This window comes from Ascaphus truei, chromosome 5 (genome assembly GCF_040206685.1).
Source record: "Ascaphus truei isolate aAscTru1 chromosome 5, aAscTru1.hap1, whole genome shotgun sequence".
NCBI classification, from domain to species: domain Eukaryota; kingdom Metazoa; phylum Chordata; class Amphibia; order Anura; family Ascaphidae; genus Ascaphus; species Ascaphus truei.
The window spans coordinates 39,918,156-39,931,769 of NC_134487.1; the positions used below are offsets into that span (position 1 = coordinate 39,918,156).

A 13,614-nucleotide genomic window follows, 5' to 3' on the forward strand; every position below is an offset into this window, starting at 1 on the left:
TGTGATCCTGGGAAAACTGTCGACTCACTTGAAGAGCGAATCTTCGACTGCTTAGGGGCTACCGTAGCACTCTTCTAGCCTTTCCCATACTAGGTCGAGACCTACTTGGGGGTGGTTCGCGTTTGCCGTCCCGAGTCTCTTCGCGTGCTCCTTGGATTCTTTTCCCAGCCATTTGGATAGCAGGCTGAGCTCTTCCCTTGCTGAGAAGTCCAGGCTCTTGATTGCGTCCTTGAACGTAAACTTCCACATTCGGTAGTTCTCAGGACGGTCGTCAAAGTTGGTAAGTCCTGTTTGCACCATGTCACGCCGGATCATGTACTTGGCCATGTCTGTCAGGTCTGAGGCATCGGCGTGTTGGTCGCGTTCTGAGGTAGTTGCTGGGAGGGTCCTTGCGGTCGTCTCTTCCTTGGCATGGACGCGTGATGACTGCTGGTCGGTGTGAGGGGCTGTGTTTTCCCGTGTGAGTGTACCTGGATTGCGAGCCTGTTGTAGTGTATCCGTGTGCGTGCTGGCGTGTGGATCACTGTTGCGGCTGTGGCTATCCCAGGTAGAGTGTACCCTTAAAGGAACAGCGTCTTCTCCACGTGGACCTAGCAAGTCTTCGGTGTCTGTGGTATCACTCCCGTCGTGTTGAGATGGTGCGCTGGTATTTACCCTGAAGAGACTCCTCACATAGTCCTCAGTGCGTTGGACTGGATCCTCTGAGGCTATCCGTCTGTACGGTTGCTCCCCGCCATCCTGTTGCGCGGCTGCTTCTAGGACTGCAGCTTGGGCTATGGCGGCGGCGGCTTCCTTCTCTTGATTCCACATCAAATTCGGCGTTCCTACGCGCAGTGGCTGCTGCAGTGGCGGTAGCTGCGGCAGCAGCAGTGGCGGTGGCAGTGGCGGCGGCTGTCTGCTCTTGCTCTTCTATTCGCACTCTCTCTGCCCTTATGGCTGCCTCTCTCCAACCATATTGGGCCCTGGCATGTGCGGCCTCTGCGGTGGCTCGCGCCTTGGTAGCGCTTGCACTGGACGCGTTAGATTGCGCTGATCTTGCTGACCTTGATGAATGGAGAATAAGTGAGTGAGACCGCAATCACCATAAATAATGAAATGAAGTAAAGTGATAGGTGCTCTGGAGGATATTGTTATGGTATTAACAGTGTTGATCAAAAAGATGATCAGAAAGATTTCCCCCTCTATTGAGCACTCAATACTATATATGCTCTGGAGTTGGACAACAAATGATTCTAGGAAACTTACCAGTTATTTGGAAGAATTATACTGCAGGGCCATTTGTTGTCCAACTCCAGACCATATATAGGATTGAGTGCTCAATAGAGGGGGAAATCTTTCTGATCATCTTTTTGATCAACACTGTTACGACCTTGATGAGTGCCTGGATGTGCTGGAGCGCTGTGATGCGGTCTCCAGCAAAAGGTCTTTTCTCTTACTCTCGGCTTCCGTGATAGAGGTTCGCACGCGGCTGTCACGTGTCAAGTCAATATTATGCTGTAAGTCCCTTTCTTGCAGGCTTTCACCGGTGTTAGCCCTGGTCAAGTACGTGATGTATGCCTCTGACAGCTCTTGGTAACACGAGTGATCTATCTTTAATTGAGTTATGGCCTGCTCGAGGTGTTGTACATAATTGCCAGCGCCAGCGACATTGCGTATTCCAAGTGTGGTTATTTCCTAGGCCTTCTCTAATTTAGCGCGGTGCGCTTCAATGTCAGTCTCATATTTTTCGCGGGACTTTTGTGTCAGTGTGACTATCCGTTTAGGCCTTGTGTCTGTCTGCACCTGTTGCATTTGCGTGGCGGTCCCTGTGTCTGAGTGGTCACTCTCCTGCGTGATGTCTGGTGAGGATCTGAGTTCTGCCATGCTGCAGGTGTGTGTAGGCCTTTAGCCAATGCGTGTGGCATGTGGTCTGTTACCTGCGTCAGCGATGGATGACTGTCTCAGATAGTGCCGGTAGGGGTCCTGCAGCGGTAAGCGTAGGGGTAGCTGTAATTACAGGCGTCCGGTGACTCTGACCCGTGTCCTGGCGGGTGTCCTGTGGTGTGGCCCTGGTGGCGCTGGCCGTGGAACGTGCGCAGGGTTAGGTGAGATGGTAATCCCTCACTGTGAAGCTGTGCAGAGGGTGGACTCAAAGACAGAAAAGAGCAATCAAAGTTCTGTGTATGGTGCACTGTTTGACTGCAGTGCTGGAGCCTTGAGTGTTGGTTGCAGGCTGTGTGCAGTGTAAGCTGCTTGCTTGTACTGCTGCAGGCTGTGTAAGCTGCTTGTTTGTACTGCTGCAGGCTGTGTGCAGTGTAAGCTGCTTGCTTGCACTGCTGCAGGCTGTGTAAGCTGCTTGCTTGTACTGCTGCAGGCTGTGTGCAATGTAAGCTGCTTGCTTGTACTGCTGCAGGCTGTGTGCAGTGTAAACTGCTTGCTGTTTGTAAGGCTTTTGCTGTAGAAAGTCTGTGCTTCTTTGGTATAAGGTCTGCTGCTCTGTCTGGGGTGCAGAGACTATTCTGTATAGCATAAGAGTTGTGAGTAACAGTTCCTGTGTGTATCCCCAAGACACACGGTCTTCTTTTCACTATTCTGGATTCAGGGTCATGTCTAGGGTATGAATGAACCCAGCTAGCTTCAACTCAGCCCTCTTTCCAAAGCACAACAAGTCCTGTATATTTTCTTCACTTTATTTAGGAAAGCAACAATAAAAAGAGGCACTTGTGGATAAGATGTTTGTGTTGGTGTGACAGGGCTGCTTGTACTATTGTGAAAGTTACATGCATGTTTGTTTTTTGGCATCAAGTGCACCACCTTTCTTTCTTTCTGTTTTGCTTTTTCGCTTGCGCCCTTGTGGTAACTGCTGAACAGTGTGTCAATAGTCCTAACAGACCTGGAAAGTCCTGCCCCAGAATCACCATGTAGGGCATATTTTCTACTACCCCTGCCTGTACTACATGTGTAACTGTACCCACGGTGATAGGCAGCGGAATGATTGGACACCGCTTATAATATCCATGGACACATTGTATGTCCAGAGAGCCCACTGGTATCCCTTTGGAAGTGTGTCTTTTCTTTACCAAAGTACTTTCACTCCCAGTGTCTGAGGGCCTTCACCATTTTCCCTCCAATGGTCACTTCCTTAATGAATCCACCAACATTGATGATCATAGTACTTGACCCATTCTTCCCTTGTCGGCAATATCTGGCTATGTGTCCCGGTTTCTTACAGAGATGGCATATTCGGGTATCCTTTATATGTGTGCTCCGATCTGCCCCCTGTCTAAATGAAGATTCCTGTTGTGGTGTATGTGATGAAGGGGGAGGTCTTACCACTGGTCTTCTCTCACGTTCCTGATGAGCTGCCAAGTAGTCCTCAGCCAGGTCTATAGCTTTATCCCCAGTTTTGGGTCGATGTTCCTGCACCCACAGTCGCGCACCTTGTGCAGAATCTCCAGGAACTGCTCAAGGACAAATAGCTCCAAAATTTCCTCTTTTGTCTTCTCGGTCGGCTTAATCCACTTATTCATAAGATCCATCAATTTGGCATAAGTCTCCCGTGGTCCTTCTGAATGATTATAGCGGAGGTTGCGGAAACTCTGCCTGAACGTCTCCGGGTTGATGTTATATTGCCTGTAAATGGCCTCTTTCACCATCTCGTAGTCTTCGGCATCCCCTGGACTTAGAGCACTGTAGGCCATCTGAGCCTTCCCAGTCAGTGTGGGCACTAGCCTCATTACCCATTGTGATCTTGGCCACTGACTGGCTCTGGCCACCCTCTCAAACATGACGAGAAAAGCTTCAATGTCCTCCTCAGGGCTCAGTTTATTTAAGCGGATCTCTTTGAGGATGATAGGCCCAGGTGCCGGTGCTATGGTTCCTGCTTGAAGGAGCTTCATCAAGGCCATCATCTGCTGCGTCTGTTGCCGCTGCATATCATCCATCCGTCTCTCCTGTTGCTCTACTTGTGTGGCCCATCGCCGCTCCTGTTCCTCACGGCGGTTCTCTAGTTCCCTCTGCCGTCTCTCTTCCATCTCCTGTCGCCGCTGCTCTTGTTCTGCCTGTTGGGCCACCAGCCACTTCAGAAGGTCCTCCTTTCCTTCCGCTCCAGTCTTAATTGCTTCCACTGTATGGGTCTTGGGCTTGGCTCCAACGTCCCCAGTGTCCTCAGTGACCTCCCATCCCTCGTCATCCTCCATATTTACCTCCACGCCCTGCACCAATTTCCTCTGCTCAATCAGCCCTTGTCTGGTCAGGACACCTGGATATCTTCGTCTGTTAGGGCGAGCTGCTACCTTCCTTTGTGTCCTTTTCATCAGAGACCATAGGGTTTAGATGTTGGGTACAGCATCAATTATCCCACCGCTGCCACCATATGTGAAAGGTTGAGTCCCAGCCTTTTTATTTAAAGAAGCAGCAGCATCAGACCCTGGGAAGAATGAAAGAGGCTTTTGCTGTTCTCTGAACCTTCTTTTTATTAGGTATTCCACATCCAGGTGTACAACAACCAGTTCCCCCAGCATGATGTCTCCAGCCACAGAGTAGCCAGCAATATCTGCATTAGAAAGTTTGCATCCTTTCACTGAAGTTCCACAGACATCCTCATATCACATAGCAGCAACAAGGAGTGCAGAAAGAGACCCCAGGGAAAGAAACCCCCTCCCTTTTATTACTGGTTAATTAGGACAAAACCAAATAAAGTAAACCACACAGGGGAGTTGTCTCCCAAAACCTATACAATTAGCAAACATAATACACTTCACACAACATACAATTTTCTATAGCAAGCCCAAAATAAACAACAGAACCTATCACAAACATCCCATGCATTTCTTTACTCTGCAAAATAAATGTCATTCAGTATCACTTACTTTAATCCCCCCCCCCCCCTCCATACCATGGTATAATCTACCCTGGATGGTATGCAGGAAGGAAACGCCCTTTTCCTTTTTAACAGAGACTGCCCATGGCTGTGTAATATCAAACTGTGTTTAACATTAACCATACCTGCATTATACTGACTGACCTCAGGACACCACATTAAAGGTTAGTAAAGTTTCAGATAGAGGAAACAAAAAAGATCACTGGACCCAGCAAAAAGCAAAACAGAAAGAAAGAAAGGTGGTGCACTTGATGCCAAAAAGCAAACATGCAGTTAACTTCCACAATAGTACAAGCAGCCCTGTCACAGTTGGAAAGGTGTATCTCTGTGGATGCTTTGTATTTAAGGGCAGGTGAAAAGAATTGGCCTTGCCATAGGGGTGTAACATAAATGTACTCACTCTGCCAATGTCAGGAAGTAAAGACAGTGGGTACTGCTTGTGACACAGGGATAGTGGTCAGGCCAAACTAACTGTCAGCAGGGACAGGGGGGAATGGGGAAGCCCATTAACTTGGAGGACTGGAGATGTTGCCAGGGCAACCAGGGGTGTGACAGACTGAAAGGAAAAATGGCAACATAATGTATCCATTCCATCTGCACTGGGAGTGAAACTGCAAGGAAAGTAACATCCAAAAACAGCTAGCAGGCAGAACTGCCATGGAAAGGGGGGGGGGGGAGGTGAAACAGAGAAGGCAGAAATGGGTATTTCTGTTCCATGACACTCATCTACAATGTAACTATTACCGGGGTGCCGGTCCAAGTTGCACGCACAACCCCTGGTGGTTTAGTTTTTTTCCGAGAAGCTTAACAAATTGATGACAATTCATAGAGTTGATCTACTGATGCACAGAAAGATCTCCAATCTTATTATTTACGTTACCTTTATTTTTACTACTTTACTTTATTTATAAGACACTGTACATGTTTCTATGGTTGAAATTTGTTATCTTTAATAAACTAAAATATTAATGTACAGAATTGTTTTTGTCTCTCTTAAATGTTAGAGACCACCAACAATTAACAATTCTTAACAACCTCTTTGGATCACATATCCTGTTCTTTCATTTGGGATCTTTCCTCTGGAATGTTGGCACTCCTGTTTGGTTCCATAGTTCCAGTCTACTGTATAAGGGAGAACAAACAAAAGAAAGATCTGAAGCGCACAAAATGTGTACTCATGTAAATATTAGTGATACGTAAAGCGGTGGATCAAAATAACCAAATAAGTGCAATGGATAAAAAGCGAAAGAAAATAAGCAAATGGGCTAAAAAAAAAGAACAAACAAGTGAAGTATGTGAACGTGACTGATAATCAAGGAATAAATGAATCGGGTAACCTCCCTGTGGGAATATGAGAGTATGCTGCAAATCATGTGGGATGACAGGGCATCAGATCTGGAGAAAATGGAAAAGAAAAGTGCAAACAAACTCATGGTATAGTAAGTTTTTATAACAAATATATGGTAAGACATGCACGCAGAAGATACAAATTAGTTAAAAGCAGTGGGTCATAAACCGTGTATCCTTTGGAGGCCTCGAATCATGACGTCACCGTCCAATCAGAATCCTCAAGGTGGGTAGATGATTCAGGGACCATCCTCCCTGGTCCAAGAGTGGGCCACCAGAAGAATAAATCCTCCGCAGGAACCGTCTGTACCTCAGTAGGTTGAGTTTATATGTTCAGCTGAATACTGCAAGAAACGGTGCTACTCAGCCAGAGAGTGACTCCAGCAACTGGTGTGAAACAGATGACATCCCGTCTTCTGTTCCGGCTGAGTCCAAAAGTTACCATGCGAGTGAAAAGTGCAATAAAGGCACAGTGTCCCAAATAGAAGGACTGACACAATGGCAAAGGACAATCCAACGTGTTTCGTGGCTACAGAGCCACTTCATCAAGGAATGAGTGTTGGGATTCACATCAGGCTTTAAATACCCTTCCTGTGTTTCTTATTGGCTTGTAGCCATATCAAATGACCACATATATTTAAAGTTATACTAACACATAAACATTAACATTTTATGCATATAACACAATAAACAACACTATAAAGAACACATGAGACTATATGTAGCAAAAATTGATACAGTGGATACATGAATGTATCAATTATAATGTATTACACTATTTCATGTATAAAGTTGTAGCCAGGTCCCCTCTGACTCCCCAGACATTCAGTTCTCTCTCTCTTACCTGCGACAGCGTGAGGGCATTTGCAGGGGTGATCGCGTCACCGGGGGCTCCCGGCAACCTCCGCTACAGGGCGACGCCATGTTTATTGTGTTTGCGCATGTGCGAAGGCTCGCGCCTGCGCAGAAGCGCCATGGCGGTCATCTTGCGATCGGCGCAGGATGGCCGGCGGCCATTACAGAAGTGCAGGGCTTCTCAGAGTTCGTGCAGGCGCAGGGAGACCTAGCGGCGGCCATTACATTGTCGCACGTGCGCAGTGCCCATAGCGCATGTGGCCCTAATGTTAAAGAGGCCCCTAAGGGACTACAACTCCCAGCAACCTCTGGGGACTGCCCTTTCACCCCTATCACCTGCTGCATTGAAGCCAATAGGGTTTACAGATTCTCCTGCAGCAAAGGAGATCTAATGTTGCATGCTGGAGTCAGGAAGCTGACAGTGGAGCACGAGTGTGAGAGCGTCAGTTAGGAGCTGGGACACAGAGAGGGGAGGGTGTGTTTGTGCAAGGAGGAAAGTAGCCTCCTGCACTAGGCCAGAAGTCTCCCCTTAGGCCCCAGCTAGGTCCTACTCACCCCCATCTTGTGGTTACTGCAGGGACTCCCCTTAGACTAGGGACAGGGTCCTGTAGAACCTAGACAAGTGAGGGTCCAGCCAGGAACTATCCTGGCAATTGTTGTGAAGGTGAATTGCTGTGAAGGTGAATTGCGTGAAGGTATAACATCCTCTGCGTTAGCAGAGATAAGAGACATTATAAAGGTGGATCACTCCATGCGGGAGCCACCCACCGTTGAGGCGGAGGCATCTTGGATCATCTCCTGGAGCAAGGGATTCCAAGTAAAGGTCATCTGCGCACCCGGTAGCAGGAGCACCGGGCAGGTATTATCCAAGTCACCAAGTGCACCACCTATACACTTCATCTTAGTGGGCAGCGTTGTCCCACACATGGGTGGGGTTGTGGGACTCTTGGGACACTAGGGACTCAGGGATATATGGTGTGGGGTTATGGCCTATGAGGCCCAGTGTTACAGGAGTGACACTAAGGTTATTGTCATTGATGTATGAGTTATGTTCTATGTTGTATACAGTAAACTGTTCTTATATATACTTCGGTGTATGTGCTTACTGTGTATGTGGGTTCCTATGTTAGGGCCATTCTACATTCCTATAGAATCCTACATAGGTGGAGGCGCTGACCGACGAGAATGTTCCAGAGAAGCACCCCAGGTACCCATCAGCGGAGGCTCTGGCATCCTGTGAACATGCAGGTATACGCACCACACCTGGAAACATATAGGTTCCCCCTCACATGCACTCTATCTACGATTGGGGGTGGGGGAATACCCGTTACAAAGCAAATACATTCTGTAAGGTAGATCCATAAATACAGCTGAAGAGAGACAGGGGAAACCCCCAAAGAATTCAAATAGTTACAAAAAGGCAGTATAATATACTCAAAGTGCACTGGCATATGTTTTGATGGAATATGTTGTTACATAAAGAATAGCCATTTATGCACTAATATAGTAACATAACCATAATGAAACACAGCTGGAGAAATCCAATATTATGACTGTTCAATAAGGAGGTGGGTGGAGCAGACCTGTACATGTACTAAATGTATATACACCACGCCAACTTAGTATTCAAAATCGAAAGGGGTCCGTTTAGGGCACAACCATATTGCACAGCATCCATCGTATGTGTCAAAGGAGACTAAAGAAAGCCCAATAAAATAGATAAACAGAAGCATATTGTTATATATGGCAAATGTGGAAAGGGAACAGACTACACAGAGAATGAGTGGCAGATAGATGAATGGGGGTTCTCACAAAGGAAGGACTGGTTAAGAGAGACTAGAGGAGAGATACCTTACCTTCTCTCCAGCATCGGTGGCGTCATTTGACGTCCGTCATGTGATGTTGCATAGCCATTTGACCCCGGCGCCGCGTCGCGAGAATCCGCCAGAGAGCAGGTGAGAGGCAGTTACAGAGGCCACGCGCTCCCCAGACATTTTATTTAAATGTTGTGGGAAAGAGTGTTGGGCCTCTGTAAGCGCTGCCCTACCCCCATAAAAATGTCGCGCCCCCTAGTTTGCACGCCCCTGAAATAGGCCATAGGTAACCTTACTGGAAAAAGTTAAATGGAATTACTCCACTAAACACTATTGGTACTGTGACACAATATACTAACAATGCTACAAATATGTGCCTAAAAGATACACAAATAAGTATAGCCCCACATACACTACTGCATGAAGGAGATAATGGGGCAAGAAATTAAGAAACAAACGGGGATAGAAAGCAGAGGAAGACATTGGAAGGAAATGATTGAGAGATAAGGGTGAGAGAGAAATACGTGAGGAGACGATATAGCAACACAAGGGGAAAAGCTACAATGACATGAAGTGCACCCCACAACTGGAACAGTCTACCAGAGACTCTCACTTCCACCACCAGTCTAAATTCTTCTAAAACTAAAGCTGTCTCACATTTTAATCTGGTCTTTAACTGTGCATGCAATGTCTTGTATATAATGTACTATATAACCCTTTTCATTAATTGTAACCATGTATCTGTCGTTATAACTCTGTGCCCAGGACATACTTGAAAACGAGAGGTAACCCTCAATGTATTGCTTCCTGGTAAAACATTTTATAAATAAATAAGTATGTGCGAGAGACATTGAGGGGAGAAGAGAGCAAGGAATAGGGGGGGGGGGGAGAAGTTAGGTGACATGACTGGGCAAAGTAGATACAGTATATATTTGCTGTAACTGTCGACGAGTAAAGAATGGGGGCCCATTCTTCACATGTCCTGGGCCCAAAACATTCTGATGCCTGCGATTGGGCTCTATTACCTGCTGAGCAATTTCTTTTTCTAGAAGTTTCAGAACTATAAAGAGATCCAGCAGATGGCGCCAATCATCTTCAAATACTGTTATAAAACACCACACAAAACGGAAGGGAAATAGTAATAACAAAAACAGCTGCTGTGAGGGAAATATGGTAAGTAGATCGGGTGTTGGATAATTTCTGCTTTTCATTTGCTAGTTCAGCTTTGGTATTTTAGTGTTGTACAAGCTAACGTGCAATAGGGGCTGCAATACGAAACTGGCAATCATTGGTTTTCCTTTTTAAAAAGACGCATTTTGATGACAACGCATTGCTTTAAGACAATAGTCACTGGCAGCTTCTGATCCACAGAAGCAAAAACATCAACCTCCCAGCAATTCACTGCAGTGAAACCTGTGAGTTGAGGACCAAACACTGGTATTTTCACTGAAAAGTGCAGACTGTTTCTTTTAGCAGTGATACTGTGATGGCTTATGCTAAAAATCACTGAGGGTGACTCCAAATCAGTGACAGTTGATGACTACAGTTGCTGTTTGTGTCTTGTTGTGTTTTGCTGTGTGGATCTGGTGTCCTTTTTCTTTTCAGTGGCTCCATTATTAACATTACTCCATTTCGCCCTCTGCTCGGGACCATATCTACGAACGGCTTAAGTGTGCATAACTTTTCTTCTTGTGCTTATTGAATCAGGATTTATTTAGCGGGGTAATTTTCAGGCAACACGCTACACTAAATAAGTCCTGCAAAATAGATTCATACACATAACTAGAGCCTCTTACTGTATGTCATTACTCTTCCCCTAACCCCAGTTTCGTTTACTCCTCACTCCTTCAAACTAAAAAAAAACAATACAGTGTAGCATGGAGAAAGATCTATTGTTGTGGTTACATTAGTATAATCACACGGAATGGGTAGGAACATGGCAAAAGGTGTTGTGATATGGTGTTATCCATGATTTACGCATGCCTCGAGCTAGTCCCCTCCCCAGAGTCCCAAAGAACCGCACCACACAACTTCTTGGGAGGATAAACCAGTCACGGCTTTATTAATAACAACAACATATTAAAACACAGCAATTATCCAGACTAGGGACTCAGGCAGATTGCTCCGTTACCATGAACCAATAGCTGGAGTGATACCCTCAGCTCGCGCACACATTGCCACTCACCGCATGGCACAAAACACACCATAAGGAAGGACACTCCCATTCCGGCCGTCCAACCTTCCCCAAACTTCCAAATACGATGTCTGACACCTCACTACAAGGAGCCAACACTGACCGAGTTCCCAACCTGTGTTACACGACTCCCACAATACCATCCCCAAGCTGCAACATTTAAACAGAGCGATGCCCAAACCCCTTTTTTTCCCCTCACAGCCCAATAATGTCTGGTTATACTCTGTGTCAGTGTATACAGGCATACCCCGCTTTAAGTACACTCACTTTAAGTACACTCACGAGTAAGTACATATCGCCCAATAGGCAAACGGCAGCTCACGCATGCGCCTGTCAGCACGTCCTGAACAGCAATACCGGCTCCCTACCTATACCAAAGCTGTGCGCAAGCGGGGAGACTATAGAGCCTGTTACACATGCGTAATTTACATCAGTTATGACGATTGCAGTACAGTACATGCATCGATAAGTGGGGAAAAGGGAGTGCTTCACTTTAAGTACATTTTCGCTTTACATACATGCTCCGGTCCCATTGCGTACGTTAATGCGGGGTATGCCTGTACTGCGGTCAAGTTATACTCGGGATCTGTATAAACACTGAGAGAGTATATTTAACCTGATTGCACTATATACTATATACTGACAAAGAGTATAACCAATACACGTGTTTTAAATGCAGTTTAGCATAGGAAACTGCATTGAGATATGGATAAATGGAAAATAATATTGAATAGAAATAAGGGCAGACCGGACTCCTTGCCTACAACTTGAATAGGGCAGAAATTTCAACCTACTATACGTTTGTGAGAAAACAAAAAAAAACTAGATACTGATTAATGATAACCTGTGCACAACCTATTTGTATGAAGTGTAAAAAGAGAGGGGCAAAAAAAACCCAGAAACAAGCTATACGATTTGTGATCATATTGTTAACAGAGTTTACAATAAAAGTGTGTTAACAGACCATTTTTCTGAGAGGAGAGCTAATAAAGGAATTTGTAAAACAGTATGTATGTAGATATATATATATATATATATATATATATATATATACATATATATATATATATATATAGAGAGAGAGAGAGAGAGAGAGAGAGAGAGAGAGAGAGAGAGAGAGAGAGAGATTCTGCCATTACTACGTATTTGGTGCATGATACCTGCTGGTAACAGGAGGGCTGAGCTGTCCGCCGATGGTAGTGAGGACACAGGATCAGGTTTCTGGGGTACATTACCACCGTAGTTCTACTCACTGAAGGGTGGTCCCTGGACCTTCACTACAGGCCAAGGGCACCCGCAGCATTCCCAGCTCTTCCCTATCCCTGTAGCAGGGGCAGAGATATGGTACACACTCACTCTCCCCCAAGGGGAAGAGGACAAGAGAAGGCCCAATAGTCGGCTGTGTGACCTTCCCCTCTCGAGTAGGTAGAGGCACTGCTAAATTTGGGGCGGACTGCCCTTAAGTACAGCTAGGAGAAAGGCACCAGGTCTGTTCCATGATTGGACATGATAAGCCGGATCTCACCGCCTCCCACTGTCACTCAAGTGCAGCTCCAGTGAGTGTGTAAAACCCATATTGACTACTGGCAGCCTGATTCTAGCAGGACTTACTACAGGAGTAGGGCAGGTTAGTAGCCAAAGGTGGCATGGCTACATCCTCCCTCTGGTGGAATCCCAACGACCCTGCTTGGGCCTTAAATTTTCGGGTACCATCCTTAAAGGTAACCTGGAATATAACAGCATAACATTCACATAATGTTTATCACATTTAATATACATGACACATTCTCTGTGTACACAGTCATTACAGCTTTACTGGAACCATTAGCAGCTTTATTTGACTATAGCCATAAGTTGTCCATCTTACAGAATATAGGTTCCTCCCACTATGGAGAACCTCAATAATAGTGTTCAGGGTCTGGTTAGCTTCTCCAGATGAGGCACCCCCTTGGTAAGGGCCAATAGAGACACTGCCCTTTGCGGGTTGCAAAGAAGGGGTGGTGCTGGTCGGGTACAGGGTTTTAAATGTAGCACAGTCCCGGTCAAATGTAGCAGATATATTGCCCGGACCCTTCACCAATTGGATACGGATTAACTCAGGTGCAGGGGCCGGTTTTGGCATAGGCTATGGGCCATTACATATTTCCGGTACTGGGCCAGGAAAGCAAGGGTCGGAACATCTGCCCACGCTATCTCAGGTGTCAAGGCCATATTGCCCACGGCAGCAGCCGCTTGGTTACGGCCAAACGTTTCTTCATGGATTGGATAAAGGCAGCTCCTTTCACTGGGGCTATAGCAGTACTCACCGGAGTGGGAATCAGTCTTCTAATCTGCCCCAGCCATTGCTAGTAGTAAGAGGTCATCTCCGGCAGGTATCGCGGGGTCCTGGTACAGCTCCAGATCCCGCACCGGAAACACGTTGACATCAGGTTGTTGCACGGGGGTGGCATCGTCGTCATCCGAGCGGACATCGGCACCGGAAGGCACATCCATCTGTACCGTAGAGTCCCTGGATCGGCCTCTGTACACCTCCACGAGGGGTA

At 46.4% G+C, this 13,614-nt stretch overlaps 1 protein-coding gene across 1 annotated transcript in view; it reads left to right on the plus strand.

The window, feature by feature from the left end:
* The first annotated feature begins 9,933 nt into the window (after positions 1–9,933).
* PIK3CG (phosphatidylinositol-4,5-bisphosphate 3-kinase catalytic subunit gamma) overlaps positions 9,934–13,614 on the plus strand; it is an 86,699-nt gene continuing 83,018 nt past the window's right edge. The window contains exon 1 of the mRNA XM_075599701.1: positions 9,934–10,050. Within this exon, the coding sequence (XP_075455816.1) occupies positions 10,048–10,050 (3 nt within the window). The 5' untranslated portion in view covers positions 9,934–10,047. The remainder of the gene's footprint in view (positions 10,051–13,614) is intronic.